We start from the raw sequence: 27,675 nt of genomic DNA on the forward strand, positions 1-27,675 counted from the left end.
AAATAAAATAAAACACACCTAAATACACTTTCGGCGATAATTCTAAGATAAAAAAAAAAAAAAAAACAGTACACTGGTTATTGAAAGAAAACAATCTTCATGCGATAATGAACTTTTCAGAAATTGCTTAATTTCAGTAATCTAAATGTTTGAGGAAGAGAAAATCTGCTACGTAGAACTACTGCACTTAAGATAATTGAAATATCTCTTCACTGATAAGATAACAGTGAAGTTCAGGTGTATTCTGACTTTAATCTAAGAAAAAATATCGACTTGCTCCCGATCCATAACTGACATTATTGGACGGAGGATTTGGTTTCTAGAAATGGTTTTAAAAGGTATGCCAGTGAGAACGTTACTTTTTACAGTTTGGAAATAAATATCACACCACATGATGCCAGGTTGGGCAACACAGGCAGTTTTCAACATTTGAGGTTTCTTCCATGTGTATTCAACAGCAAATCACACACATTATGGAATTAAGTCACTTAACATTAAAGTTCCATGTCATGCACAGCTGTTTTTCCACTGTAATGTCAGATCTTATGAAGCCAAGGAAAAACGCGGACAGCATGAAGATAAAGATCACACAACAGGGATCCACTGAAATGTAAGTCACTAAGACCATTTATGACAACCCATTGTATCTTAATAATTTACTGTATGATGTGTAGTTACAGTCTGGCACACTTTGGTTCAGTCTGCCCTATGGTTTTCTCATCTGTTTGCAGGTATGAAAATGTGTCTTTCTCATGCTTTCACTTAATTGTGAAATGACAACTAGTCATTAGTTTGGTTGGGCTGTCATAATGTCAAGTGAGTTTTTCATTTGAGAAACACGTGGAAAAACAGCTTTTAGTGAGAAGTGGTAGAAAGAAGATAAAATACAAAAATAATGACGACTAGATCAAATTCTTGAAGTTCACAGTTTATTTATATACTCTTAAAACATCAGAAAACATGTACACAATATCTTCAACTGTTACTTTTTTTTCTCAATGGTTTTACAGCATTCTCTGACCTGCAAACAGATAGAAATAATAGAAGTAAAAAATAAGATGCTGAAATGAAACAAAGCCAACCTCCAAAATAAATACCGTGTTTACTTCTTTACACAAACCTCTGGCAGTCAGTCAGTGTGGTCTACCAAGCATTGTTTTTTTTTCCTCAAGTCATCGATCTCTACCTGCGAAGTCATATGTGGAAAGACCAAGGTATCTTACAGTATGTCCCTTCTCAGATGTGTAAATATAAGATGCTAATGGGTATGCAATGCAAAAGACACAACCATGATTACAGACAAGAAACAAAAAAAATAATTATTAATGCTCCTCCATACAGATAAAATCGTTGGTTCTCAGCATTGAAATAAGACCCAGGTCATTTATCTTCAATTCAGTCAGGCGAAACACATTTTGAACACTTTACATTACAAGACCTTCAGCCCTATTATTCAAATAGTGAAATGACAGCAAATAAAGTTCAGGCACGACAAATAAATTCAAAGCACAATAATCCTTAGCAAAACATTTCAGATGAGAGACAATGAATACTGGAATCATAACAAATCACTGAACAACTAAACCAGCCAGAGGCCCATAATTATGACGAACATATTCACACATATGAGAACTGCTCCCTTGTGCTCCGATGCCTTCTTTGCAGCGGGACACAAGTGTTTCATTGAGTCACTTAAAGGAACTCATTTTAAAAGAGTTCTGCATTCCACTGCAGCTACATAAAAACTTGTTTGCTTCTTAAAGTGATATGCCTAAATTGGATAAACATATGGAACAATAAAAAAAGAAGATCATTAACCCATTTAACACACTGTATACTCTCCCAAATTCATGCAAAAACTGTCAGGGTGGCCAACGGGTGGGCTGAGTAACAGGAACATTTTCGCCATAATCAGACATATAAACACAGTCGAAGATGCAAACATATGACAACGGCAGGAGGGAGCAAAACAAGTGGAGGAAAAGAAAAAGAAGCTGGGAACAGGGCAAGTAGATTAAGAGAAGAATGAGCTTGAGAAGCAGATGTTGTAGCTGCGAGGGGTGGGGATAGGCTGGCAGGTTTCTCCGTGTTTGAGGTGTACTCTCTGCGTTTACAGAGTCACTGTGCTCTCCCTCACAGTGGCACTTGAGGTGACTTCGGCTTACAGGCACCTCCCCCCGTAACAGCAGCGCGACTGGCTGCCGAGCCAAGAGCCGCGCCCAGATCAACAGCCCTCTGCTCGGATCACTGAACTCAGATTAGTCTTCTCAGAACATCTGAGAAAGATCAGCACCAATTTAGTCCCTTTTTCTACCTGAGCGAGGCACTCACTACCCAACAGGGTCAACTTTGTTACACAACTTCCAATATTAAAAGAAAACAATTCTAGGATGGCCTAAATAAAATATCCAAGGCTTCATGTAATCTTAAGGGAGACTGGACGTCTAGAAACACTGTAGTGATTGAAAACTTCCACGGTTCATCCAATGGGAAGCATTAACTGTGCTAAATTAGGGATCCAGACTATGTAGCAATCGACTGGCCACTGTTTAGTTAGTAACCATTTGAGAATGGATTCAAGCAGACATTTTCACACATGCCTAATGTACTTCAGGCGAAAGCTAGTCACGCTGAAAAAAATCCCAGTCTGAGAAGACTTGCTTTTCATGTTTACAGCAGCCACTGACCAAGAACAGATATGTTCAAGGACAACAAATATTGTTATCACTCAAGAATCAATAAAACCTTTTTCTAGAAATCTCAGTCATCTGCTTTTAGTATAGTAAATGTAAGATGATATGACAAGATGGGACAAGACTGGTTACATATGGGCAAACACTAGATACTTGACAAGGGAACCGTTTGCCTTCAGTTACTCAATTCAATCCCCTTCTCTTGCTTCCTCAACAAAAATAAATTAGTCCTGGTTGCCTGGCTGACGTTTTTCTGTATTTCACTCTGGAAGCTGACTGGGTACAGCAAAGTTTGAGAGGTGTCAGAATGGGTACAGGGCCAACTCGAGTGCCTGTCTTGCCTACCTTACCAAAGCATACCACCTCACGTCTCAAACTGAGTTAGCAAGGCTCGGACCTCGGGTGTAAGCTGTTCGGCAGCCTTGGCGGCCTCAGTGATGGCTTTACGATACAGGCCCTTTCTCTTCTTGTCAAAGCGAGACTGGAAGCTTTCTAGAAATGGGGCAAGTTGAGTAATGGCCAGGAAGGAAGTGGTGGGTGACCCAAACCAAGAGACCCGGGCCTCCTGCCTGACTAAGAGCCCATTATCTTTGCGACTCACTGTGATGGCTAGGATGCGGGCGGGCCACCAAGGGAAGCCAAGAATTTTGGCCCAAACAATGTCCCCTACACAAATTGTCCTGCCATCCAGGGCAACGCACTTTGTGACGTTTTTGGAAAAGACGGCAGCTTTGAGGGATTTACTGCGCTTTTTGTCATCCTTAGGAGCAGAGGGAGAGGCGGAGGCAAAAGCGGAGGATGTGCCAGGGGCAGGGGCCGATCGCAAATCACCAGGAGGGGGGAAGTCAAACGTTTCGGTAGAGCTACACTCAGAGTTTGATGACTTTAAGTCATCTGCACTATCGATGCTGCACATGGAGGTATTAGAGGAGTCGGGCTGGCTGGGGTTAAGGGTCATGTAGACCACTAGGTTACCAGCCTTGCTCCCACGTGTCTCCCGCTTTTCCTCCCGCCCCTCCTGTTCCTCTGGCTCAGCTTGGGATTCCCTGTATTCCGGGGCTGGGAGGGGCTCGGGTTGGGTCTGGCTGAGCAGGGATTCGATTGCTTTGTCTGGCCTCTGGGGCTCTACAGCTGTGGCGACTTTGCTTGCAGAGCAGGAGGAGGAGGAGGAGCGTGTGGAGGTGCAGCGGGGCACGGCTGGTTTAGGCAGCAGTAAACGGCCCCCTCCCGGCACTTTCTCCAAGCAAGGCGGCTTACATGAGGAAGAATCGTTCTCTTCATTACGGTACCTTTGGGGCTTGATGCGCATCCTAGGCGGCAGGGGGTTGGAACCTGGACCTCCTCCACTGATCTGCTGCAGTCGCCTGGTGAAGTGGACCTTTTGGTGGGCTTCCTGGAGGGCAGCGGCCCTGGTTATGGCCTTGGTGTTCCCGCTACTGCCCGTGACTGTCTCTCTCTGTCTTCTCTGAGCCTTGGCCATCTTCAGCACCTCTCGTGCTTTGGAGTGGTCAACGTTTTTGCTCTGAAGAACTTTTTTGGCATTGAGCTGCACTCGAGAGTTTGCAGAGGACGCTGTTGTAGTAGACACCCCCTTCACCATTTTGTTCCCTGCAGTTGCACCCTTGACCTGACTATGGCCCAGAGAAGAGGCAGTGGCCGATGACACTCGTACAGCCGAACCCTGCCGTTTGGGCCCATCAGTACCACGACCCTTCTCTTCAGAACGTGGATCACTACGTGGCCGCTTACCGGCAGCTGCCGTTGCACTGTCATTACGACGTCTTTTGGCATCGTCACTTCGGCAGTCTGAAATGGGGCCTCTGCGTGTCTCACGCCTGTCCCCTTGCACCACAGCCCCTTTACATTTATCACACAGAACTTGTCTTGGTCGGAGCTTGATGGCATTCATTATAGAAGTGGGCTCCTCTCGATACAGCCTGCGCTTGGGCCGCTTGATTTTGCGTGGTAGAGGCTGAGGTAATGACTGGTTGTAGGTGTCCCTGATGAACAATGGAGGTGGATAAGGGGCCCCCTCCTGAAACAAAGGAGGTGGTTTTGAGGTCCATGGGTTAGGTTCAGGGTTGGGACAGGGCTGGGGCGCTGCAGGAGCCTCCGCAGGGTCCTTCAGAGGGGTATCCGGAGCATCTGCAGGGTCCTTAATGGGGGCATCACTAGGTCCTTGAGTGACGGCCTTATCCGTCTCTGACTGGAATGCTTCCATCTTTAGCTGCATAGATTCTGGTTTGTCCTTATAGTCTCTCTTGGGGAACACAGTTATAGGAATCCCATAAGGTCCAAACCTGAGGTACAGAAGAGGAGAAAAGACATAGACACTAAGATTAAACTGACCCGAACACTATAATATTATACCTACTCACGTTCAATAAAATCCAGCACATATTTGTTTGTTCTATCATACAGCTGAAGAATCGCTATGAAAAAGCAGTCATTATTTTATAAGAAATGTCAAGCATCAGTCACATTATTGTACTGTTTTTATTTAAATGTCAATTCATCTAGTCATGTTTGTATTCATGGGAAGGAGGATGATTAACTGATTATTTTCTGCAACAATAATACAGTCCCAACAAAGAAAATGCATGATGCCACTTCAGCTGACTGAAATACATGATAGGATAAAATGCCTTAAAACTGTGGTGGCTTTAGTTTTCAAAATAACTGTATTATTTCATGTGTAGTATATTTTATTAGTACATATACTTCTACAAAATAAAAAAATAATAAAAAATGAACAAACCATTCCTACGCTGTCTGAAAGCTGATCTTGTTCGGCCCAAAACATGATATCCAAAGCAAAGCACAATGGAGAAACATTGATAACAAAACATACTAAAATGACCTTGGATGTCAAAAACAGACATGTGGGACTGAAAAAACCCTTATCTGTGGCAATCACCCTATTCATAGTTTTCATTGTATATCCAATGTGGGTCAAGAACACCTTACTCCACAAATAAAAATGAATCATTCATATTCTGCAGAGTTCTTACCACAATCATACAGCTTTTTTAAGAAGTGAATCGACACCTTTACATAGACTGGTATAGTTTAACTTTAATAGGCACACAAATATGGGTGTTCTAATACAAAAATGTGCCCTGGAAATACTGTCCCATAAAAAAAGGGTCGAGTATGTGATCTGTTAACTGGCAAAGGAATATACATTATACCTAACATGCAATAGCTTGCACTTAAGGAAGGAGCGATCCGACAATCCTGAGTTGTGTTTCTCCCATCAGAAGTTTCATCCAGAAACTGGGAATGATCTAATACTGAAAATGCAAATGAAGATAGCCTTTATAACTGAAGCTAAAAATATACTGGACAGTATGTCTGGCAAACCACTTCAATGGCATGACACTGACTGTGCTCAAGTTCACTCCGTGTACTGCGGCTGTTACGTCACAGAGGAACATTGAGACCTTCAGAAGGAAATATTCCACACCCAGGACATTAGCTGCTTTTAACCAATTATAGAATGAATAACCATTTATCCATCCGTCACCACGTCCATCTTGTGTCTCCACTTCAAAATATCAGCAATTACACTGAAAACATTAAAGACCAAATGGAAACTGAAGAAAGGAAGCTTGAGCTTTTCCCCACACCCTCACAGATGCCTTACTCACAGAAAGCATGAAATTAGCTGAGCTAGTGACGTTCTCAATTAATAACATCTTTTTGCTTCTGTTTGAGATTCAGAGTGGAAACGCATTTCATCATTAAACTGTATTAAACACGAAATACAAATGCTGTGAGCCTTACAGGAATACTAAGACTCAAGTTAAACTTCAGTGGCAGTATCTATGAATAATGGTTTAAAATAGTGGTCTGCCATCTATGTCAAGGTTTCCTAAATGGGGGATCGAGCCCCTTACACAATGCGATTGTGGAAAATACACGGGTTATGTGTTCCGTCAATTTTTCCCGTGTTGCTAGATTTTGTACTTTCACACTGCCAGTGATTACCCGGGATGTGTGCGTGCTTTCACACAGAACCCGTTAAGATCCCGTAAAGACACGTGACATCAAAGTGTGACGTGTGATGTACGAGTTGAAAATGCTAGGCACATTAACTTTCACTTAAGCTGGCGAACGATCTCAGTTTCAGCGCGGAAAGTGAGGAACTAACTGATCTCTGCTTCATTACAGTTTGCACATATTTTGTACAAATTTGTTTTGTCGCGAATGCTGATCTGCCATCAAAACACTAGCTAAAAGAGTTGCGCAATAACGTGCGTCATCACTACGACTAGGCATTAGTTCTGGCTTTTGTTCACACAGCGCTCATTCCTGGACTGAACCCGGCAATGTGTTTGCTTTCACATAGAAGGTGACCCAGCAATGTTCCGGGTCCAACGTGCAGAGTGAAAGGGGCTTAAGAGAAGAACAACGGGTTCCTGAGTTAATTATATTGAATGTAAAATCAAGATATGGGGCTGCACGATCATTGCGATACAGTTTAGTGTGATTATTGAATCAAATGCTGCAATTTAATTAATTGAGCCTTCAGAAGGAGTTTGACTGACAGGTGATCTGACCAATCATAACACTGATTCTGCCATTTTGTCTGACAAAACAAATCAGACTAGAGTAGATTAACGATGGTGGACTTGAACTTGAAAAATGGTTTGCATTGACATCTTTCTGACAGAATTACAGAGTGAGGTATGGACAGTTTGTGTTCCAGTGTTTTCAGCATCTCAGAATGGCTTGGTTCACAGTAAATGCAGCCAAATAGGTCTCTGCATTTACTTTGAGTTTAACATCAGAAAACAATGTGCATTAGGTAAGTATTTTTGTGGACATATCTACACCATTTCACTTGCATTCAATAAACAAAAGCATAAGAATTTGAAAAGTAATAGTGCAATAGTATAGTAATAATTTTTTTATAATTACAGTTAAAACAATTATTATAATCATAAATAGGTTTAACTGCCTACTTAAAACACCAATGTTAATATAATGAGGACTAAGACACCATCACAACTAAAAAGAGGTTAGTGTCCATTTTAAAGTCCAGCTACAAAGTAAAAATAACGTTTTTTTTTTATTATAGTTTATCTATTTACTTACTACTATATACTTACTATCTATTTACCTGACCTCAGAGAACTGTAGACATGCAAATTTCTCATTTAATTATTGAAATATTAACTTGAAATCTCAGGGGCAACTTCAAGTAAATGCTTTACGCCTAAGGGGTTCGGCTGACAAAAAAAGTTTGAGAACCCCTGCCCTTGTCGGTCACTGGTGTTAGGATAAAGATGATGGGAATCTGCGGGATAAGCCCACAGCCTCATTTAATCCTGAAACGCCACCGCTGACAAGCTTACTTAGACCAGTCTGCTCTGATGTTTAATTAACTTCTAAGGTTTATCAGCATCGAGAAACTGTCATTTCCAGGTGGAGTTATAATCACTTCCTAACAATGTTGCTGCACAGGTTCTTCAGTACACAGACACATCAAAAGAACGTCTCATGTTGACTTCTCTCAAGTGAGAACTGAACTGAGAGACTGGAGATCCCACTGCAGGCCGTGACGATTGCACTATAAATTGGGCTCCGCTGTGATTCATCCCCGACACTGAGGGAAAACGTGTGAACGAGGGTGTTGAGACAGACAAACTGTGGGAGCAGTTTGAAGGGTGTTAATCACCAGTATAACACTGTTTCCCCCCCGGTTATTATGATCATGTATCCCTATATGAGTGACATGAAAATTAGTGACAGCTCTGTCCTTCAATGACAACGAATTCAAAGTTTCTGTTTATTCTTGTATTATGTCATTTTAATTGCCTGGATGAATTTGTAAAATGAATTTGTCTTGTGTCACTATTTAATTTTATTTTAAAAAAATGTTCATTTCATTGCCATAAAAAAACCTTGAAAAGAGATGAACATACACACCAACTTACATTTTTTTCCCTTATACTTAAGTATAATAATAAATAAGTATACAATTAATATAGTCACACACACACATACATATATATATATATATACATAAACATACATACATTATATATACATTATACATACATTATATATTATATATATAAAATATATACACATTATATATATATATATATATATTAATTACACTCATATTGAGATTAATTTTACAATCTATATAATAATCCTAAGGTCTCCAAAGTATGCTGACGATTTACCATGAACTAAAATAAAGATAAGTTCAAGACTAAAATGTAACGGTGAAGATGTCGTTTATCTTTCTGACAGCTATGAAAGCCTACTTTGTTAAGTATGGAGGATGTGTAAGTGGAAACACTTTAATCTTTTAGCGCAAATAGCGTGTTTACCTTTTGGAGAGGTCCATGAGTACCCCGGAGAAGATCTTCTCGCCTAAGCGAAACGACACCACGAGCGCATCGTCGATGATGTGATCCAGCGTGACTCGAACCTCGGAGCCGAGCACCAGGCGCTCAAGCGTGTCGGTCTCTGTCGCACACAGAACCGGGGCTTTCATCTCCGACTCCCTCTCGGGTTCGCTGAGGTCCGTCTCGAAACTCTGCTGATGAAGAGGATGCGAGCGCACTTCCTCCGACGAGACAAGCGCCTGATCCACCACCGCGGGAAGTTCGGGAGAGTCCTTACTGGAAACGGTAGACAAGTCACTGATGCAGCTCTGATCCACCGATTCTCCCAGCGAGGTCTCCTCTGCAGCGGACAGAGAGTCGAGGTGGTCCGAGGGGTGCGGGATGTCATGGAAAGCATCCTCGTGAGTTTTGAGTTCCGACTCGGGAGCATCGTTTGCGGGTTCGGGCTCCGGGTCCGGCTGCGTGAAGCCTATGAGTTCACACTCCAGATCGGTAGGATGGCTTAACACGGGCTTGGAGTCATATTCGACAGCCAGAGACAATCCAGTTTCGGGCTCCGACGGAACCTCCGCGGGAAGGGAATGCAAGAAGACCACAGAGGGCTGGGAGTCTGGGATGGAGCTGGGGAGCAGGAGGAAGGGGCTGGATTCGAGAGCACTGACCTCGTTTGCAGCCTCCACCTTCGGCGACAAAGATTCCTCGTAATCAGAAACATCTTTACACCTGTAGTCCATAAGCACGGGCTGCTCGATTGTGCCCAGGCGGCCCCAGGAGCCCCCCGTCTCGGGGCGCTCACAGACCGCATGGGCAGCGAGGGCTTTTCCCGCGGCTTGAAGGTCCGGCCTTCTGATTTCCATTTGGACCTGGCTGCATTCCTGAACTGCATCCACATCCTCGGGTTGGTGACAAAGCTCAATTTTTGGGACGGAGTGGGCCTCTAGGTCGACCACATGCTCTCCTGGCTCGGGTTCGTAGTCCACCCCGTCCCCCGCTGTTGTTGATGCCGCAGCAGCTCCTGGCTCCGCAGCCACGGCCGCCATTTTCTTTCCGCTTTGCATCTACTACTTGGCCCTCGCCTCCTGATAAGATTAGAGCCCGCCTACTTACAACTACTGACACTTCTCATTGGTTTCTTCAACGTGCGGTCTTTATTGATTGGCTCGTGCTCTTGCCATTCAATGGAAATCCCTTGAAACGCTATTGTGATTGGCTTCTATTATGTCAATATACTTTATTATGAAGATACAACTTTGGCGCCACCAGAGGCGATGTTGAGTTGTATATTTACGTTAGGGTCTGTTGGTGTGGTCCATTTTTCATTTTCTAAAACGGTGTTATTGCCAGCCAGTGTTGCATTTATCTAAAATTAAAGTCGAAATTAAATTAAATTAAATACAGATTAAACATTTAAAAACATAAACGAAAATGAGAAATGTTGACTATGCAAGTAACTGAAATAAATCATTTTAAATGATCACAAGTTGAAGTACCTACTAAACTACTGCACATAATTATAATGATAATAATAATAATAATTATTATTATTATTATTACTATTATAAATAATATGATAAAAGCAAATTAAAATGAAAACCGAACATAAAAAAAATAAAAACTATTTCAAAATATTAACAAATACTATTGGTATACCCTCAGTACTCATAATAACAATTTTTATCTGAGTGACACACACTATGAAAATGTGGGTTTTATTCACATTTTTATAAATGGTTCATATAGTAATACATTCTATGAACCATTGGGTTCAGGGAACATTTGAAAAACTATTTGATGAGCAAAAGTCGGTATTGATTCATACAATTTTAATGTGTGCCAATGCTTTCAGAAGTCTTTTGCATATTTGATAAGCTCATCTTAATCAGCGGCTACATGTCATTGTATAGTCAATGACCTACTGATCATCAGTTCAATGACCTTTCACCTTTCCTTTTGTCTGATGATACTTTCTCTACTATTCTGTGAAGGTCATCTGCAGGAGTCACTGCAGTGAATGAACTCCTCTAAAGAGGACTTTATTCATATTTGTCCACACTTGATTTGAATTTCTCCGAAAATTCAAGTACATCCTGCATATTTTCAGAATGGCATTAGCTTTCAGGGCTGAAGAACAGTTAAACGAACTGGCAAATGTTCTGGTTTCATGAAGAAACTGCAGGCAATCAGATTTCTTTGCAAAAGTAATATATCACCCTTTAATGTGTCACCATGACACATTTATTGTCAAACGGAGAGACGTTTGAAGAAGAACAGTGGTATTATAAAAGTTTATGTTTCACTATGGTTTTCATTTATTAAACTCTTCTTTCAGTACCTATATTGTGAGGGACACAGTTTAACGAGTGTTTTGCAATCATACCATTTGATTTAAGTTAATATGCTCTTCAGAGAGCTATGACAAGTACCTGCTTGTGACATTTAGTAAGCATGGGTTTATCAGTCTGTTTGCTATTATAGCAGCATTCCTAATCCATTCAAAAGAGTACAACAAAATATATATATATATATTTTTGAAATTGCAGTTAATGCAAAATAATGTTTTGCATTGTATTATTTAAATTTAGATTTTTGCAGCTATTATGCAGCAGTAGCTAGATTTTCACGACTAAAAAATGAAGAGCAAAATCTTTGCAGAGCTATGATGATAGTCCTCACCTTCACAGATAATAATATCTCATCATCAAATGACCTTCCGATGCTTCAAAAGTGCCTGTCCCCACTGTTCCCCAAAAATCAATGTGTGCTTTCAGAGGTGAGAGCTCCTCCTGTTCTCATCCTGCTTTTATCTCTCTTAAGCTTATCATTCTGCTAGATGTGTGTGTGGTAGAGTTCTTTGAAGCTGAAATTTATCTGTAAATCTCAACATAAGACTTGAGGAAACAAATGAAAATGTAAGGCCAAGGGGAAGAGAGATGACGCAATGAAAGCTGTATTCTGTGAGAAACTAGCAGAGGTTTATGTGCTGAAGGACATTGGCCTGTGGCACAGCTTTCCTTTTTATTAAACTACAGACCAACAAAAAGTTTTAAAAAATACAGATTTTTAATCAATTCATTTTAGGAATATACTCCACCCAAAAATGTAAATTCTTCATTTACTCCTCTGTATGGCTTTCTTTGTTCTGCAGAAACACAAAATAAGAGATTTGAAAGAACATTGGGAAACAAACAACACAGGAGCCCTTTGACTTCCACTGAAAATATCTTTGATGTTCCACAGAAGACAGTAATTCGATGAGAGGTGGAGTAAATGATGGTAGAGGTTTCTTTTTTGGTTGGAAAAGAGGGCTGAATATAGTCATGTTAAAGAGTAGCATATACTTTTCTCTCAGCTGAGTTTTCTGGATGTATGAAAGGTATGTGTGGGTACGAATCACTGTCTACTGGAACATATAGTTCAGTCTCACATGAAGAGATTTCTAGCCTTTCAAAAGCAAGGTCAAGACAGATGGTCTTCAATAGCCTGCTAAGTTTCAGACTCGACAGCGGCAATCTAAAACACATTTTGTAGCCGTTTCAATATGGTTTTGCACAAATGGGAGATATTGCTATAGTACTCCCATTAATCAACTATTTGTCATGAATATTGACCATATAGATAGTAAGTGCTATTTACATTAAATCCTATGTTGTGTCACTCTACACATTCTATAGGAAAAGATTTAAAGCATGAATGATTATCCTTCTTTGCCCATGTATGGTACATCATTGCTACTCAGGTAACCAGCCGTGCGGTCACGCACTTGATGACTTTTGTGAGGCCATCCTAAAAGTTTATGGCTTGGTTATGGTGTACCCATAATGTCATGAAAAAATAGGGAGTGTTGAAGAGAGGTAGGGTATATAAGTGCAGGAAACTTCACCCATCCGTACTTCATCTCTCAGCTTGCTCTTCCTCTCTGCTCAACAATCAACGCCCAAGCCATGGCTTTCAATGGAAAGTGGGAAACCGAATCTCAGGATGGATATGAAGAGTTCTGCAAACTGATTGGTAAGCCGCTTCTTTTCAAACAACTGATTTTTGCCCTGTTGATGGGTGAATGCCAGTGGAAGAGTTTGTAAATCAGACTTGAATAGATGAGAATTTCTGGCTGCACCTCTATCCACTAAATCCCAGGTTGCTCTAGTTCAGACTGTCCCTGTACTATAAATTGCTTTGGGTAAGAAATGTTGTCCTAGATGTCCTGGTGTGTTTGCATCTTAAGAACCCGCACTCTCAAAGATAAAGGTTACTTAAATAAATAAATAAATCTGTGGTTCCATTAAGAACCTTTAATATTCATGGCACTTTTCCATTGCACAAAAAGCTCTTTATAGTAGAAAAGGAGTTCAAATTATTAAAATGTTCCTCAAACTATGAAGAAAAGTGTTATGGAATGTAAAAAACATGGGTTTTCTATGGCACTGCTGCAAAACCCCCCATTTGGAATCTTTATTTTTAAGAGAACTCCTTTTCTGTGGCTCAGTGGCAGTGCATTGTGTTAGCAGCACAAAAGGTTGTTGGTTTGATTCCCAGGGAACACACATGGTAAAAATGAATATAAACTATAGCCTGAATGCACTGTAAGTTGCTTTGGATAAAAGCATCTGCCAAATGCATTAATAAAATGTAAGAGGATATATTTAAATTTCTACATCTGCTGGTGAAATTATGGAATAATAAAGATGTTTTTAATGTTTCTGAAACAGTTCTTTGTATGCACACCAAGATTGCATTCATTTGATCAAAAGCAAAGTAAAAACAGTACTATTGTGAAATATGGTCTCATTTAAAAATAACTTTTTTAATATATTTAAATAAAATAAAAAATTATTCCTGTGATGGCAAAACCAAATTGTCAGCAACCTCCGTTATTCATTGTCACATGATCCTTCACATAATCACTCTTATATCCTGATTTGGTCCTGTATACCTCAGGTATCCCTGATGATGTCATCACAAAGGGCCGGGACTTCAAGCTTGTGACAGAGGTCATCCAGAATGGAGATGATTTCACATGGATCCAGTACTACCCAAATAGCCATGTTGTGACCAACAAATTCATCGTTGGCAAAGAGAGTGAAATGGAGACCGTTGGAGGGAAGAAATTCAAGGTATGGTATAATAACAGATAGATCTGACTGAAGTTACTGTATATCTTTGACTTCAGTGACACGGTATGTTCATAAACTGCTTCATGTAATGAAAACTCATATTTGCATGTCCTCACTAGGGCATAGTCTCCATGGAAGGGGGGAAGCTAGCCATAAGTTTCCCCAAGTACCACCACACATCTGAGATCAGCGGTGGAAAGCTGGTGGAGGTGAGATATCATGATATTTAACTTTGTGAAATGAGTTTCGATGCTTGTAAAGTAGCTAAAGTCCCCTTGCTTTGCTTTACAGACCTCCACAGCCAGTGCCGCTAGTGGTCCAGTTGTTTTTGTACGTACAAGCAAGAAGATCTAACTGCGTTATTGAGAAAGATGACCATGATCTGCTCTGACCTCTAATTTTCTTGAATAAAGTGTACGAGATAAACTGACTAATGTCTCCTGATCTCTCCTCTTCATCCTGCTTAATGCATAAAGTGATTCAGTGATGAAATGAGTCATATTATAAAGAGATAAAATATCTAATCAAATTAAAATGATTGCTGGCTGGCTGCCTGACCACCACTGGAGGGCAGTCAAAACGTAAATCCTGCATGTCCCCTTCAGGCCGATCTCTCATAAAGCCAATAGCATTCATTTTTTAAAGGGTTCACCATATGCCCATTTTCCACAAGTTGATATGATTCTTTAGGGCCTTAATGAAAAGTCTGTAACATAGTTTGGTTAAAATTTCTGAGTGGTAGTGTAAAAAAACAGCTTTTTTTTTTTTTACCCAGTCAAAAAAGGTTCTTTTCAGAACAAGCTGCTTTGTAGCATTTTCCTTTAAATGTTAATGAGCTCTGCTGAGCCCGCCCCTCTCTTCCAGCCTGCTCTCTGAGGTACTGTTTACTTTAGCCACATTCATTGTGAAACCTGCTAATCAGCACATTATAAGTAAAGGCGATTTGCAAAGATTAATTAAAAAACCTTATACTCACTTCTTCTGTAAGTGAAGCTGGACCACAAATGATTCAGGTGAACATAGACACATTTAGGTAGATCAGGGGAGCATTCCCTTCAGAAACAAATGTAAGTGTATGACTGGTGTGTTCATTATTACATCCAGCAACACATCACCTATAGCTTAGGTGATATATTTGTCTATATCTGCTCCGGCAGTGAAACAATGGTGAACTGAAGACAGCTCACTCAGGACGGGTCTAAGGTAATACACCAGTGCAGTCTGTGCTGGAACGCTACTGTCAATCAAACTATCATGGGAGGGGCCTGTCTGTGTGATGAGACCAAGACGGTCTAAATTTGAGAAATGGGTACATAACATTAAATACATTTAGCAGACTTGCAGTGCATTCAGGCAACATTTTTTACCTAACGTGTTCCCTGGGAATCGAACCCACAACCTTTTGCACTGCTAACACAATGCTCTACCACTTGGTACACCAAAAAATAAATAAATAAAAAATAAAAAGAACTGGGTGGATTTTTATCATTATGGGGTGTTTGAGTACACACGCTGCCAACACACACACACACACACACACACACATATATATATATATTATATATATATATATATAATTTTTTTTTTTTGAAGATTAATAATTTCTTAAGAAACAACTAAAATTAAATTAAAAAGAAAATACTGAGGACAATACTAATTGTGGATGGTACGCACTTGTGTTTTTTCCCAGACAATTTTAAGGCAAAGATTAATTTAAATCATTAAAAGATTTGAAGCATGTTTAATCTTTAACTGGTCAAAACACTGTTTATCTGAAATCACACTATATAAAAACAATATGAACTAAATATCAATTTAAAGATTCAGCATGAATAAAGAAATAAAACAAAAGAGGGTGCCCTTCAGTTTGGAGATACCCCTCCTGGTAATTAAAAAAAGGTGCCAGCCCCTCCCCCTGCAATGCTTTGCAAACAAAGGTTGTGAAAATGATGCATTACCCAACTGCCCCTTTGCCAGCTCTCACCCCCCCCAATTTCATGTCTTGTCATCATCACACCAACTCAGACATGTGGCCCACCTCCCAGGGCCTGCCCATGTACCCCCCGCCAGGATCCAGCACAAAGACAGGGCCCCTCTCTCTGTCTGCTATCCACCCAATCTCTTTAATTAAACAGATAAAACCCCTAATCCGCAACGGTGCAGTGAGCTCCACCCCATCAAGAATGTATATATTTAAAAAGGCCATATAATGCAAATGTATGAAATCCCCAAAGTTGATGCCTATAAAAAACACTACAGGAATCAAACGACCACAGGTGAAGAATCAAGGTCTTGTGAAGCGATATGCTAGATGTAAGAAAAATGCTAATATTTAAAACTTTAAACAATTGTCATACTCCTAAACCAGCCAATCAAATTAAATTATTTGGCCTCTTGAAACCAGTGTTATACAAGGCTCCTCAAGTTTATTCATGGTCATTAAAGGGATAGTTCTCCCAAAAATAACAATTCTGCCATCATTCACTCACCCACATGTCATTCCAAACCTGTAAAAGACTTGCTTTGCTCTGCACAAAGATTTTTTGAGAAACGTTGAGAACCGTTTTGACAGTTTTCATTCCCATTAACTTCAATTGTCTCTTGAACTGAAGCCATTTAGTTCAGACTATGTTAATATCTTTCAAATATCTTCTTTTGTGAAGAAGAAATTAAAGTCACACAGGTTCGAAAAGATGTGAGCGCTAGTAAATGACAATTTTCATATTTTGGTGGACTTTAAGGTCTGACATTAACCGAGCTACATCATGGCCGTCTCTATTAGTTTTAAAGACTCATATAACTTCCAACTGTGTCATAAAAGAGATCTGTTACAAGCCAATTACTCTTCTCGGTCTTTTGCACTATACAGATGTTTCCTTAAAACACCCACTAAAATCATATTTTGTTCATCACACCAACACTACTGTAGCTATTGTCGGCTGTTCTTTGAGGCCAAGAGCTTTTATCTCGGAAATGATCAGTGGTGCTCAGTTGGATGCGCCTTATTTGTTTAGTGGTGTTTAGTGACAGGAAGAACCACCATGTGGGGCAGGAATCTACCCCATTGTCTTCAGTCCAGCGCGTTACATGCTGGGAGGAAGGGGGAGGGCAGTGGTATTTGGGGTGGAGCCAAGTGAACACGACCCCCTCGCTCCCCAAAGACCTTTTCATGAGCAATGAGTCCACACATTCATATGAAACAGCTTGCCTTAAGCCATGCAAATCCAGCATGGCTTCTATTCAAAATGTATGACTCACACATTAACGAAACATTTACCAAGCTTTTGTGCATTTTTTTTTTCTTTTCCGTTTTATTTCTGGGGTTTTCATCCAATTTACACCTGTTGTCCCTTCCCCACCCAAATACAGGCTTTTAAATAAACCCATTAGATCACCGAATAAGCAGAATCCACGTTCTCTAGTCTACTACATGTCTAGAGATTCAGGAGACATTGGTTGCAATGTGCAACATTTTCTTGGTGGAAAAATAAATCACTGCATGGAAGCAGTAATAGATTGTTAAAAAAAATTGAAGCAATGAAAAACTAATTCTACATTGTATAAAAAAACGTAGTGGTACAAAATAAAAATACACAGTCTAAAAATTAACAAACTAATGATTACATATTGCACACACAGAGGCTTCAACAAGAGAATGGCTTGAAATATCAAACAGTGCGTGTCTGTTACAGTGAACATAGTTCTCTACCTACACAAAATATGGGACTTCAACACAAAAAAAAATTAAATAAAGAAAACATTTGAATGTTCTGACCAATCAAGAAGAAATGGAAAATGAAAAGACGAGCCCTGCGGAATCAGCAAGTAAATGGCAACATACTGAGGTAGTTTAAAGTTCAAGACTATAGGGAGAAAGATTTTGATTCAAAGTCCAGTAAAGTGGTTGAAAAAGCTCTTCATTCAGCAGGACATAAAGCAGACACTTTGGTCTTAAGGCCAGTCATCATATATAATTCATGTGTAGTCTAAGAACCTTCTGAACAACAAAAAAGGACAAAAACAAAAGGAAAGAAAATGTAGCATGTTTGGTTAATCTTCTCTTTAGTTTACAATAATAATAATAATAAAATATTTTGGACCTAATATTAAAGTCTAGACATCTGGACTAAAATGTTGACACGACTACAGCTGAAGCACATTGTAACAGCAGATCCATTTTTCTAACCCCAGCAGTGAGGTTAAACTAGTTATTAGCATGACCTTCGAGGTAAATGGGAATGAAAGCGTGACAGTGAGGTAATCTTTGCCAGCAGCCACGTCTGAAGGGAAGAGGTATCGCAGAATGAAGTCGTCTTCATAGCATACAGCAGAACACGGTTCTGGCGATCATGGCTCTTTTTCCCTGGGAGGAGGAACTAGTAAAGCATGGGTTCCTTCAGCAGGGAAAAGATTGTACTTCATACAAACATCAGCTGGTTCAATGGTATGTTGTGTGTTAGTATTAAAGAGAGCTGTACATCCCTGAAAAGTGGCAGGTCACTGTAAACAAGACCAGAAGGGAGACAGGATTCTTGGTCGTAAAGCCATCAATTCATATAAAAAGGCAGCAGCATCAAAGGACCGTAAATCCAGTGTGAAAGTTCAAGGACTCGTTTGAAAATGCTGGTGGGATGGAATGTGGACCTCCACGATTCTCTTCTTAAGGTTGTGTGCTTTAGAAAGGATCCCCAAGTCACAAGTCTTTTTTTGAGGTCGACACAGAACCAGAGTCTAGCTTATCTGTTGAGGCACTGGAAGAAGGCCCTCACTTGGCTAAAACAAATCTTAAAAAATAGATATCCTCAGTTCATAAAATGCCCAAAAGTTGTCAAGTTAATACAGCGGCAGCCCCAGGTTGAGTTTGTCCTCCCTGTCCTAGCGTCACCTGTCGAAGCAGCCAGCTGTGAATGAGTGGTGGGAACTCAAGTAGCCACTCCCGTAAGTCAGACCGAGGCAGTGGCGCTCGGGCACCACGCTCACCTGCATGGAGATGGGACCCTGGAGGGGCAAGCCTCGTAGCCCCGACGCCAAGCTTGGGAAAGATGCGAATGAGCTGGCCGGAACTGAGGCCGAAAGCAGACCGGCCTGGTGGGGCTGCAGATATTCCCGAGAGCCCACCGGTCCCAGGACCTGGCAGTCAGCCAGCATGTGCAGCTGGGATAATGCCGGCGAATGCTGGGGGAGCTGCGGGTATCTGCTGGCCTGGAGGAGCAGTTGCTGGGAGCTGGAGATGGGCTGCCTCTGCAGAGCCGGGGTGGCGGGGCTGTGGGGGATGAGAGCTTGCGGCTGGAGGCTCTGACTGGCGGAAGGGGAAGATTTGGATTTGTTGGCCTCCTTTACATCGTTGTCGTGAGCCCTGAAAAAATAAACAAGAGCAGGGTGAGGTGAAGCATGTGGGGGTTTACTTCAGGGCACATTACGTCGTATGAATGCGAGCGTATACTGCGGTTTGCCCTTACAGTAACATGAGCTGGATGCACTGCGTCAGATGATCCCAGGAGTAGCCCGTGAGCAGGTGGAGGACGGTGGTCCAGCTGGGGGAGATCTGCAGGCAGATTCTGGACGCAGCTATGCAGGCAGCTGCCACCTGAGAAGGCCTGAAGCTCAGGAAAGCATGATCTACAACAAAGACGCATTGAAACATGTTATGTTATATCCTCAGTGATTTTACCACAGTTAAGAGACTGTTAGGCATGAAACATTTATACAGTGGCTGCATCATCAGTATGCTTAATACGGCATCAATTACTGACATATAAACCATATAAAATAATAGTAAAGTATTTATTAAGCATATAAATAAAACAATAAAAAAAAATTACATTCTTGAAATAAACAATTCGTCCAATTAAACAAAAACTGACACTTTGATTTTATATATTAATAATTATGTTAATGTCACAGCATGGAGATTTGAATTTTTTTTCATCACCTTGCAACGAAACCTCCAGGAAGTAGTGCGTGTATTTGTCCATGAAGGCTTTGGTCTTGGACATGGAGGAGAGGGGCCAGCCGTTGTGCAGGTCCCCCTCCTGGACAGCAGCGTGGAGGTAGTAGTCAATGAAATGGGCCGGTGTGGGCATGCACAGGTTCCATCCGAACGTCTCCAGCAGCAACAGCTCCATCTTGAGGAGGTCACGTTTGTTGAGGGTGAGGTTCAGACTGCACATGAAGCCCAGTGTGTTCAGCTGCTCCAGTTTGGGCACACGGTCCTCTTTCTCCTCAAACTTACCTGTGCAAAAACAAACAAAAGTATCGGAGGTTAAGTTTGACGTTAACTGCTTTGTTTCAACTACAATGTTCAAATATGAATGCATGGATTTTCCCGCTGGTATTCCAGACATCACATCAGAGATATCTTGATGCAGATTCATGACGTGCAATAGATGAAAGTAAGGACCTTTTATAGCTTTATAGCCTTGTTTAAGAATCTGCCGTTATCAGATATGACTAAGATCTAAGACATTCTTGATCTAAGAACCATCCATCGCTGTGCTCCATTCACATACTTGGGTTTCTTTAAAAGGATTTGCATTGACATCATTAAGGTGAGGCATTTTGTGAATTCCTGGAATGAGAGAGCACAGCTGCCTCACAGTGAATTAGCCCTTCTCTGCAGAATTCCTTTGTTCTCTTCGTGCTAGGTGTTAATATCCTTTCCCCAAAATCCAAGGCTCTGTGGTATTGCTTCCCCTGCGGTCTTGTGCTCCAACAATAAGGGTCCCAAGAGTAGCCCATGACCTCTGACTTCTGCAGCTCATGCCTGAGCGCTCACAGACCCCTCAGATCGCTGGCTGGCGTGGAGGAGAAACAGTCCAAACAGACAAGAGACACCAAAGTCACACCTTCATTCCTCGAGACTTCCAAAAACTCTTTCCTCTTAAAGGAAACGCAAGCACTATGAGGTCTTTACGTCATGACACTGAGTATCATATACTTGCATATGTGCATTTTTTACGCACGAGTCCTTTGTTCATGTATCGGGTTGCACTGTTTGAACTCGATGTGTTTTTGTGTGCCGCCAACAAAGACAAAGCATAGAAAACGTGTTGCCTATTTATTGTCTTTCACATCATCACATTTAATTCAAGCTCAAATACAATTTCTTTTGTCACATTACTGTAGACTCAGCAGACGAACAGGGAACACTGGTGGACATTCACGGTCAAAAACACTCAGCTGACAAAAAAGCCACTGCACAGTGTTTTTTCTTAATTATCCGCGGTGTACAAATTCTTTTCATAAGCATCAAACCACAGGGAGCATCTGTGACACTAATCTGAATATCAGGAACCCTGCTGAGTGTTTCAGTTCAAACATGCCCCTCTAGGGTTCTCATCCTTCTGAGGAGAGGGCTGGCCTGCATTCGACATGCTACTTTACACCGTTTAGTTAAAAAGGAGCGCGCCGCAGCCCCATTAGCTACAGAACAGATATACAATTTCAACAGGGCTTCTTGCTGAAAATGAGAGAGTAACAAAGGATTCGGGTTTCACCTCATCTCGTTTTCGTTATCCCTTGAAATGCAGAAAACATTCTGCTAATAATAGAAATCAGATCTGATGAAGAAAAACCAGTTTGACGACATGCATCGTGCATTCAATTGGTTACCATAAAAAAAACCCATCACCCCAGCTCAGGACAGGAAATGAGCCTGATATCTCATCCTCTCCTCCTCCAACAGTTTTCAGCTAAAAGAATGAGAGCGGGTGGGTGTTGGGGGCTAATTGCACTGATAACATCAACCTCAAGTGTTTTCGTCCACGCATATCCTCAAGCTGCAAATGGCCATCATTCATCCCTGGACGGTTTCACCTGAAAGCCTTTTGTTCATTTCCTCGGTTTCAGAATAGTAATGTTTTCACTCAGCTAGTTTTTAAAAGTTGAAATCTGGGCACGGCACAAATTATGCTGATTCAGCCTTCGAGATGATCATCCTGTGTTAATACGCAGTTCAATATGGTCTGGCTTTAAATTACACCAGCGTAAAAAAAGCTTTAACTAGGGGCGCTCCGATCAGGATTGTTGAGGCCGATCACAGAAAGCGGTATCGGCCGATCCGATCACTGATACCGATCTTTATAAAGCCTACTTTTTATCATGTATTATAGTGATTATCCAATCAAGATTTTTAGACATTTATTCAGGGCCTGAATTTCATTTTTGGAAATTAATTCCTCTCTTAGGTGACTTTTTTTTTATTTGAGGGGGGTATTTTTTAGACATTTTTCAAAAAAAAATATATATCTCACCTAAATGATTGATCATGCACTGTATTTTAGTTTTTACAATCGTGTAATTGCTGCACAATAGCTTACACAGCGCAAGCCTGATTTTGTGAGCTGTATGTGAGGTTCACACATATTCTGAGTGTGTAAAACACAGACTATAATTATTCGCATTTTTGGCGCAATTACTACATTTTGTCAATGCAAGTTCATATTAACCGCAAACAATGTTCTGTTACGTTAATTCAGCACGTGCAGCACCGCAAAAATTTGATTCTGTGCGGAAACGATCTCTTCGCTGCTGCAGCATTTAAGACCTCCCCTGGTAAAAGAGGGCTAAAATGAATATTAAGATGGGATTTTTTTAATAATATGAAATCACAAACCAGGCTGTTCTATGCAAACACAGCAGCTCCCTACCATTGGTCATAATAAGTCTTGGTCTGAATGGAAACTTTCCAATGCTCTTAGCTTTAGGCTGAGTTCAGCCCTGCCCCACACACATTGACTGCAGGCGACTTAGAGAAACCCAACAATGGCCACAGCCGCCTGAATCAATGATTTAGGGAAAGGGAGGGATATTTTAACAAGGATCATGAGCGAAGCCATTATTCATTCAGTCAAAAGCAACTAATTAATCCCCGAACACTGCCAATTGCCAGCCAACGCAAAACAACCCTCCCCCAATCAAGAGGCGGCCATAATGAGGGTCAGAAGAATGAGAGATGCCATTTAAAGACAACCTTTTGATTATTCGGGTCAGTATTGTACAAATGCAGATGCCGAAAGCACTCTGAATTAATTGTCATTTTGGTCGCTCCAGATTTTAATCTGTTAAAAACACCACCACATGGCAACACAACCCCCCCCCCCCGCTATCTTATCTCTCTTGCTTTGTTTGTGTGCGAGCAGACGTGTCACCACTGATAACATGTCCTGCCACATTACAAAGCACTGATATATTATGAGTCAGGCTTCCTTGTCTCCTGCACTACAAATCTCCTGGAGACATCAGGGCGACACTTCTGCATCACTGCAAGATTGTCTCTCTCCTTCTGCTGCACTATGCGATCTGTGTGCAATCCACCTAAAACTGACAGTTAGACTTGCAACATGCCGGAACAGCTGGAACCTGCTCTGCAATGCCAAACTCGTATTTGTGCACTGGATAGGTTGTCTTGGAGACTGACTCAGGGCCTCTTCTGCACACAGCACAATACAGGAGCCAGCTAGCACAAAGAATCAGACACGCTCGCTCGGTTCAATAAGAGCACTTGAAGAAATTTCATCAGTTCAAATATACTTCATGGAACCTGCATTGAGTTTACTGCCTGATCAGGTACAGGTAAAAGGAATCAAGCATCACAGTCACATAAAAACAGCAAATGAAGAGCAATTAAATTCATCTTACTGGCCAGGAGGAGGCAGGAGAGGGCGATGACATACAGCTGTCGCACCGCTACATCATAGTGGTCCATAAAGAGGTCGAGCAGGTAGACGGCCAGGTGACGTGCCGTGGGGCACAGCTGGTACCGGTTACTGAGAACAGCGAGCAGGTCGGCAAAATACCGCCGCATCCCAATCTGTGGAGACTGGGCCTGGTACGTTGGCAACTTCAGCTCCTATGGAGAAAAGGATGGTATTCTTTTTTTTTTTGCAAGAGGAGTATATATATAATATTTGGTCAATGGTACATTACAAAAAATATCATGGGTGTTCAACAAGAATGCATTAAATCTATCAAAAGTGAGATTCATAATGTTACAAAAGATTTCTATAATAAATGCTGTTGTTTTGAACTTTCTATTAATCAAATAATCCCAAAATGTATTTATACAAAAGTATTCGAAACCACTGTTTTTAACACTGATGATATAAGAAAAGTCCCGAGCATTAAATCAGCGTATTAGTATGATTTCTGGAGAATCATGTGACACTGAAGGATATGTGCTGGCTGCTGGAAATTCAGCTTTGCCATCACAGAAACAAATTCTGTTTTAAATTCTATTCACATAGAAAACTGAACATTACTTGTATCTGAAATTATATTTCAAATATTTTATCACAATATGTTAGGGCTTTCATATTTTTGACCAAATAAATCCAACCTTGATGTTAATAAGAGAGAACAGTAGTTTTTGTGCGAGACATTAAAATTATTGTTTTATTCTTTAATATCACCATATATAATCTATATATATTAAAGAAAAGTATACAATCTGTGAAAGATAGTAGTGAATAAAATAATGTCAAATTAAAGATAAATGTATGAACCATGAGCATAAGTGTTGTATTCTGCATTCAAATTCAATTTATTCAATTTGTGAAAGCTTAACAATTTTTCATGAATGAGGCCAAGTAAATTAATTTCCTTTTGTCAGCACTCTCCGTAACCAACTAAACCAGAGCCAATTTCAAAATTTAGTCCAACACTAACTGCGCAGAAATTACAGTGCAAACCAGTCACGCTTAATAAGCAGCTTAATGGTCGAACCTTTTCCAGACATGAGTCCTACAGGAAGAGTGTGCTGCTTTATAGTGGCTGTTGAGGAGAGTGCTGGTTCCTTTACAGGCCTAGCCATCGTGTCTCGCAGCCATCTGTCCCCTGTGGGGTGAGGGGCTGGGATTTGACCCTCTCAAGGAGCCCTTTTGTGGGTCCTGCCTGCAATTTAGGCAACCCTACAGCTGCTGCCGTATTTAAACGGCCGATCAGTTTGTTAACTGCATATCTTGATGCAAACCTTTTTCAAAAGAACGCGATTTTTCAACACATCTGTGGCAATGGTAAAGCTAGAGGAAATAAAACCAGCTAAGCAGCAACCCTTTTGTGGGTTTAGATTTTTGTGGGTTTCACACATGGGAAAATCGGAATTGGCACTTGAACATCACACAAAAAAAATGAGGAAATAGACTTGCTTGAATATTGTCATTTGGCTTGTTTAAGGCAAACAAAGAGTATGAGCCATATTAAAAGCACGGCTGCTAATTAACCTCCTCAAAGATTTCAATTAATTGCAAAGACCCTTAGGTTTGGGTATTGATGTAATAGAAGTCGGCCAACCTCTCACACAAAACAAACTAAACTATAGCCTCTCTGTTTAAAGATTTACATCGGCTAAACATTTCTGCACAACATTAACTGAATATTTCTTGTGAACAGAGAGACTGTTCTGTCTACAAGTCCACCAACAACAAACACCCGATCTCCACAAACATCTGAACCACTCTGCATCTGCATTGCATTAGACCTCCTACATATCGCTACATTTCGCATAGTACAACTCTGACTAACCAGGTATTGAAAAGAATAACTTGCCAAAAAAAAAAAAAACGTTCAAGCCCGCCACATTCAGTCACATGCATCATTTTGCCACTCCTTGACATGTGCTCAATAAACCCAGCAGGATTGTTCGACCCGTTAATCTCAAGCTAACAGACAAACTCAAGTACAAACACACACTCACACACAAACAGAGCAGTTCACATTCCAAACCGGATGTGAGCACACCTCGCAATAAACATGGACAATAAAGAGACAACAGAGTGCACTAAATAAATGCACTTAAACCTCACTGTCTGATGAGTGCAATTCACTCAGAAGTGAGGAAACAAAAGTTCACAGGGTTTAGCAAGACACTTCCTAGTGTTCCAACACAAAAGTTGGTCCACTTTCAAGAACAAATTTACCAATAATGAAACAGCAGTATATTGTACATTGGTACATTGTAAACTAAACGTATGATGTACCATAAAAAGACCTTGATGGCTTTGCACAGGGTCCTGGGTATTCCTTGTTGTACATGATATTCAGTACGACTCTTGTGAGGGAATTAAGCTTACAATATGAATGCAGACAATACTAGACGTTGGCCAGGAACCTTCAGAAAGCCACAATGAGAGGATGCTTTCTGAGGGCTATGAGACATTTCACACTTCCCCATCAAAGCTTGGGCAAGCCAAAAACCAAACCTGGTTCAGTGTGTGGCAATCGAGCCGTTGGAGACCTGGATGTTGGAGCCGTTGGAGACCTGGAAAATTGCACTGTGATAACCTGTGATGAATGCAAAGCAGTTTATTACCACTCACCTTAATTCGCAGAGCCTGGTGGATGTCCGCTGCAAGCTGGCTTTTCCACCACTGGCCCTCCGATTCCATCTTTCCCATCCAGAGAGGGCCCCAATCCTTCAACACAAACAGGAGTGTGTGAGGGAAAGAAGCAATTCTTGCTCAGTTTTAAGCACTTCTGCCACACAACTTCTATTTCAGGTTTGTTTGCGAGAAAATGTCACAGTGCTTCAAGGGAACTTGAGGCATAAGATAAGTGGGCGCCTGTTTGAAACTCTTTTCTAAATTTACTGATCTTGAAGTCGTCCAGCAAAGTTCAAGCAGTTCCTCCCCCGCTGGACTACAACAGACGCTTCGACGAAAATCACGCCTTTAGGTCTTATTTGTGTAAGTCTTAACCAATTAACTAAGCACAATAGTCTAGCTTTATTTCTAAATAGATAAATAAATCGGTCCGAAATGAAAGTGACCGGTGCAGCACATCTAGCCCTGCGGCACGCCACGAGACTCTTATTACAGCGATATCAAGTATACATGAGAGCTGTGAACAAATTAAGCGTAGAGTTTCGGTTTAAAAACTCGCTAATCGACCACGACTATCCAAACTAAAACTGAGGTTAAAAATGCAACATTATAACGGCCTTTATTAAAAGAACTGCGCTTCTTACCACTGAGACAACGGCGCTCCAGACCCCTTTGTTTCAAAACTGCCGCATACTGGAGTTATATCCTTCAACTACGCGCGTGCACTTTTCGAAACAAATCCCATATCAAGGGAAATTCTTCCCGTGTATAACAAACTCGGTTCAATGTGCAGTTGGGTGGGTTTTTTTTAATCAAAACACCGCCGCGTGTATATCCAAATGAACCCCTTCTGACTTTTTTCGCCGTCCCGTATAGTGCGCTCCCCCACGGCCTGAGAGCAGCTCTGAATGATGTGTGCGGAGCTGTAAGGTCGCTCTGCACGGGGAGGAGTCCGCGCGCGGACATTAACATGTTAACATGAGCGTGGCTTCAAACAATCCGTCAACGTGTTGCAAACACTGATAAATGAACTGAATGCTCTGAAATGTGCATGCAAGTAAGTTTTATTAGAAAACAATCATCTAAATCAACAGGTAAAATGTGGTGATTATGGTTTGGTGAGATTACATGAATTAGAACAGCGAGGAACAACATTTTAAATAATTTTTGTTTCATAACTGAATGTAAA

At 41.0% G+C, this 27,675-nt stretch overlaps 3 protein-coding genes across 4 annotated transcripts; 1 reads left to right on the plus strand and 2 right to left on the minus strand.

Moving 5' to 3' along the window:
- Positions 1-912: 912 nt before the first annotated feature.
- On the minus strand, positions 913-10,426 carry pwwp2a (PWWP domain containing 2A). 2 transcript variants are annotated; one of them, XR_003278774.1, is made up of 3 exons: positions 9,041-10,426; positions 1,121-4,993; positions 996-1,021 (listed from the first exon to the last, which is right to left on the minus strand). XR_003278774.1 is itself a non-coding variant. In XM_026234578.1 (2 exons), exons 1-2 carry the CDS (start codon positions 10,114-10,116, stop codon positions 3,058-3,060), a joined length of 3,012 nt encoding a protein of 1,003 aa, XP_026090363.1. In that variant the 5' UTR covers positions 10,117-10,426; the 3' UTR covers positions 913-3,057. The 2 variants fall into 2 exon arrangements, 1 of the variants encoding a protein (XP_026090363.1); XM_026234578.1 differs by having other exon boundaries at positions 913-4,993.
- Positions 10,427-12,913: 2,487 nt separating this feature from the next.
- Positions 12,914-14,599, plus strand: fabp6 (fatty acid binding protein 6, ileal (gastrotropin)). The gene is made up of 4 exons (XM_026234583.1): positions 12,914-13,066; positions 13,994-14,169; positions 14,289-14,378; positions 14,461-14,599. The coding sequence occupies exons 1-4, from the start codon at positions 13,000-13,002 to the stop codon at positions 14,521-14,523; spliced, it is 396 nt and encodes a 131-aa protein (XP_026090368.1). The 5' UTR covers positions 12,914-12,999; the 3' UTR covers positions 14,524-14,599.
- Positions 14,600-17,471: 2,872 nt separating this feature from the next.
- Positions 17,472-27,433, minus strand: LOC113064059 (cyclin-J-like). Its single transcript, XM_026234584.1, has 6 exons — positions 27,131-27,433; positions 26,484-26,579; positions 23,809-24,019; positions 20,102-20,401; positions 19,629-19,788; positions 17,472-19,525 (listed from the first exon to the last, which is right to left on the minus strand). Exons 2-6 carry the CDS (start codon positions 26,559-26,561, stop codon positions 19,051-19,053), a joined length of 1,224 nt encoding a protein of 407 aa, XP_026090369.1. The 5' UTR covers positions 26,562-26,579; positions 27,131-27,433; the 3' UTR covers positions 17,472-19,050.
- Between the last annotated feature and the right edge of the window lie 242 nt (positions 27,434-27,675).

Source organism: Carassius auratus, chromosome 46 (genome assembly GCF_003368295.1).
Source record: "Carassius auratus strain Wakin chromosome 46, ASM336829v1, whole genome shotgun sequence".
Taxonomy (NCBI): Eukaryota; Metazoa; Chordata; class Actinopteri; order Cypriniformes; family Cyprinidae; genus Carassius; species Carassius auratus.

Excerpts from the sequence above, each read along its gene's own strand:
- pwwp2a (XM_026234578.1), bottom strand. The coding sequence starts at position 10,116 with ATGCAAAGCGGAAAGAAAATGGCGGCCGTGGCTGCGGAGCCAGGAGCT. Across the intron at positions 4,994-9,040 it reads CTCATGGACCTCTCCAAAAG|GTTTGGACCTTATGGGATTC; the intron begins GTAAACACGCTA and ends TCTGTACCTCAG.
- fabp6 (XM_026234583.1), top strand. The coding sequence starts at position 13,000 with ATGGCTTTCAATGGAAAGTGGGAAACCGAATCTCAGGATGGATATGAA. Across the intron at positions 14,170-14,288 it reads TTGGAGGGAAGAAATTCAAG|GGCATAGTCTCCATGGAAGG; the intron begins GTATGGTATAAT and ends TGTCCTCACTAG. Across the intron at positions 14,379-14,460 it reads GCGGTGGAAAGCTGGTGGAG|ACCTCCACAGCCAGTGCCGC; the intron begins GTGAGATATCAT and ends TTTGCTTTACAG.
- LOC113064059 (XM_026234584.1), bottom strand. The coding sequence starts at position 26,561 with ATGGGAAAGATGGAATCGGAGGGCCAGTGGTGGAAAAGCCAGCTTGCA. Across the intron at positions 20,402-23,808 it reads CTCCTGCCTCCTCCTGGCCA|GTAAGTTTGAGGAGAAAGAG; the intron begins GTAAGATGAATT and ends GTTTTTGCACAG. Across the intron at positions 19,789-20,101 it reads CCTGGAGGTTTCGTTGCAAG|ATCATGCTTTCCTGAGCTTC; the intron begins GTGATGAAAAAA and ends TCTTTGTTGTAG.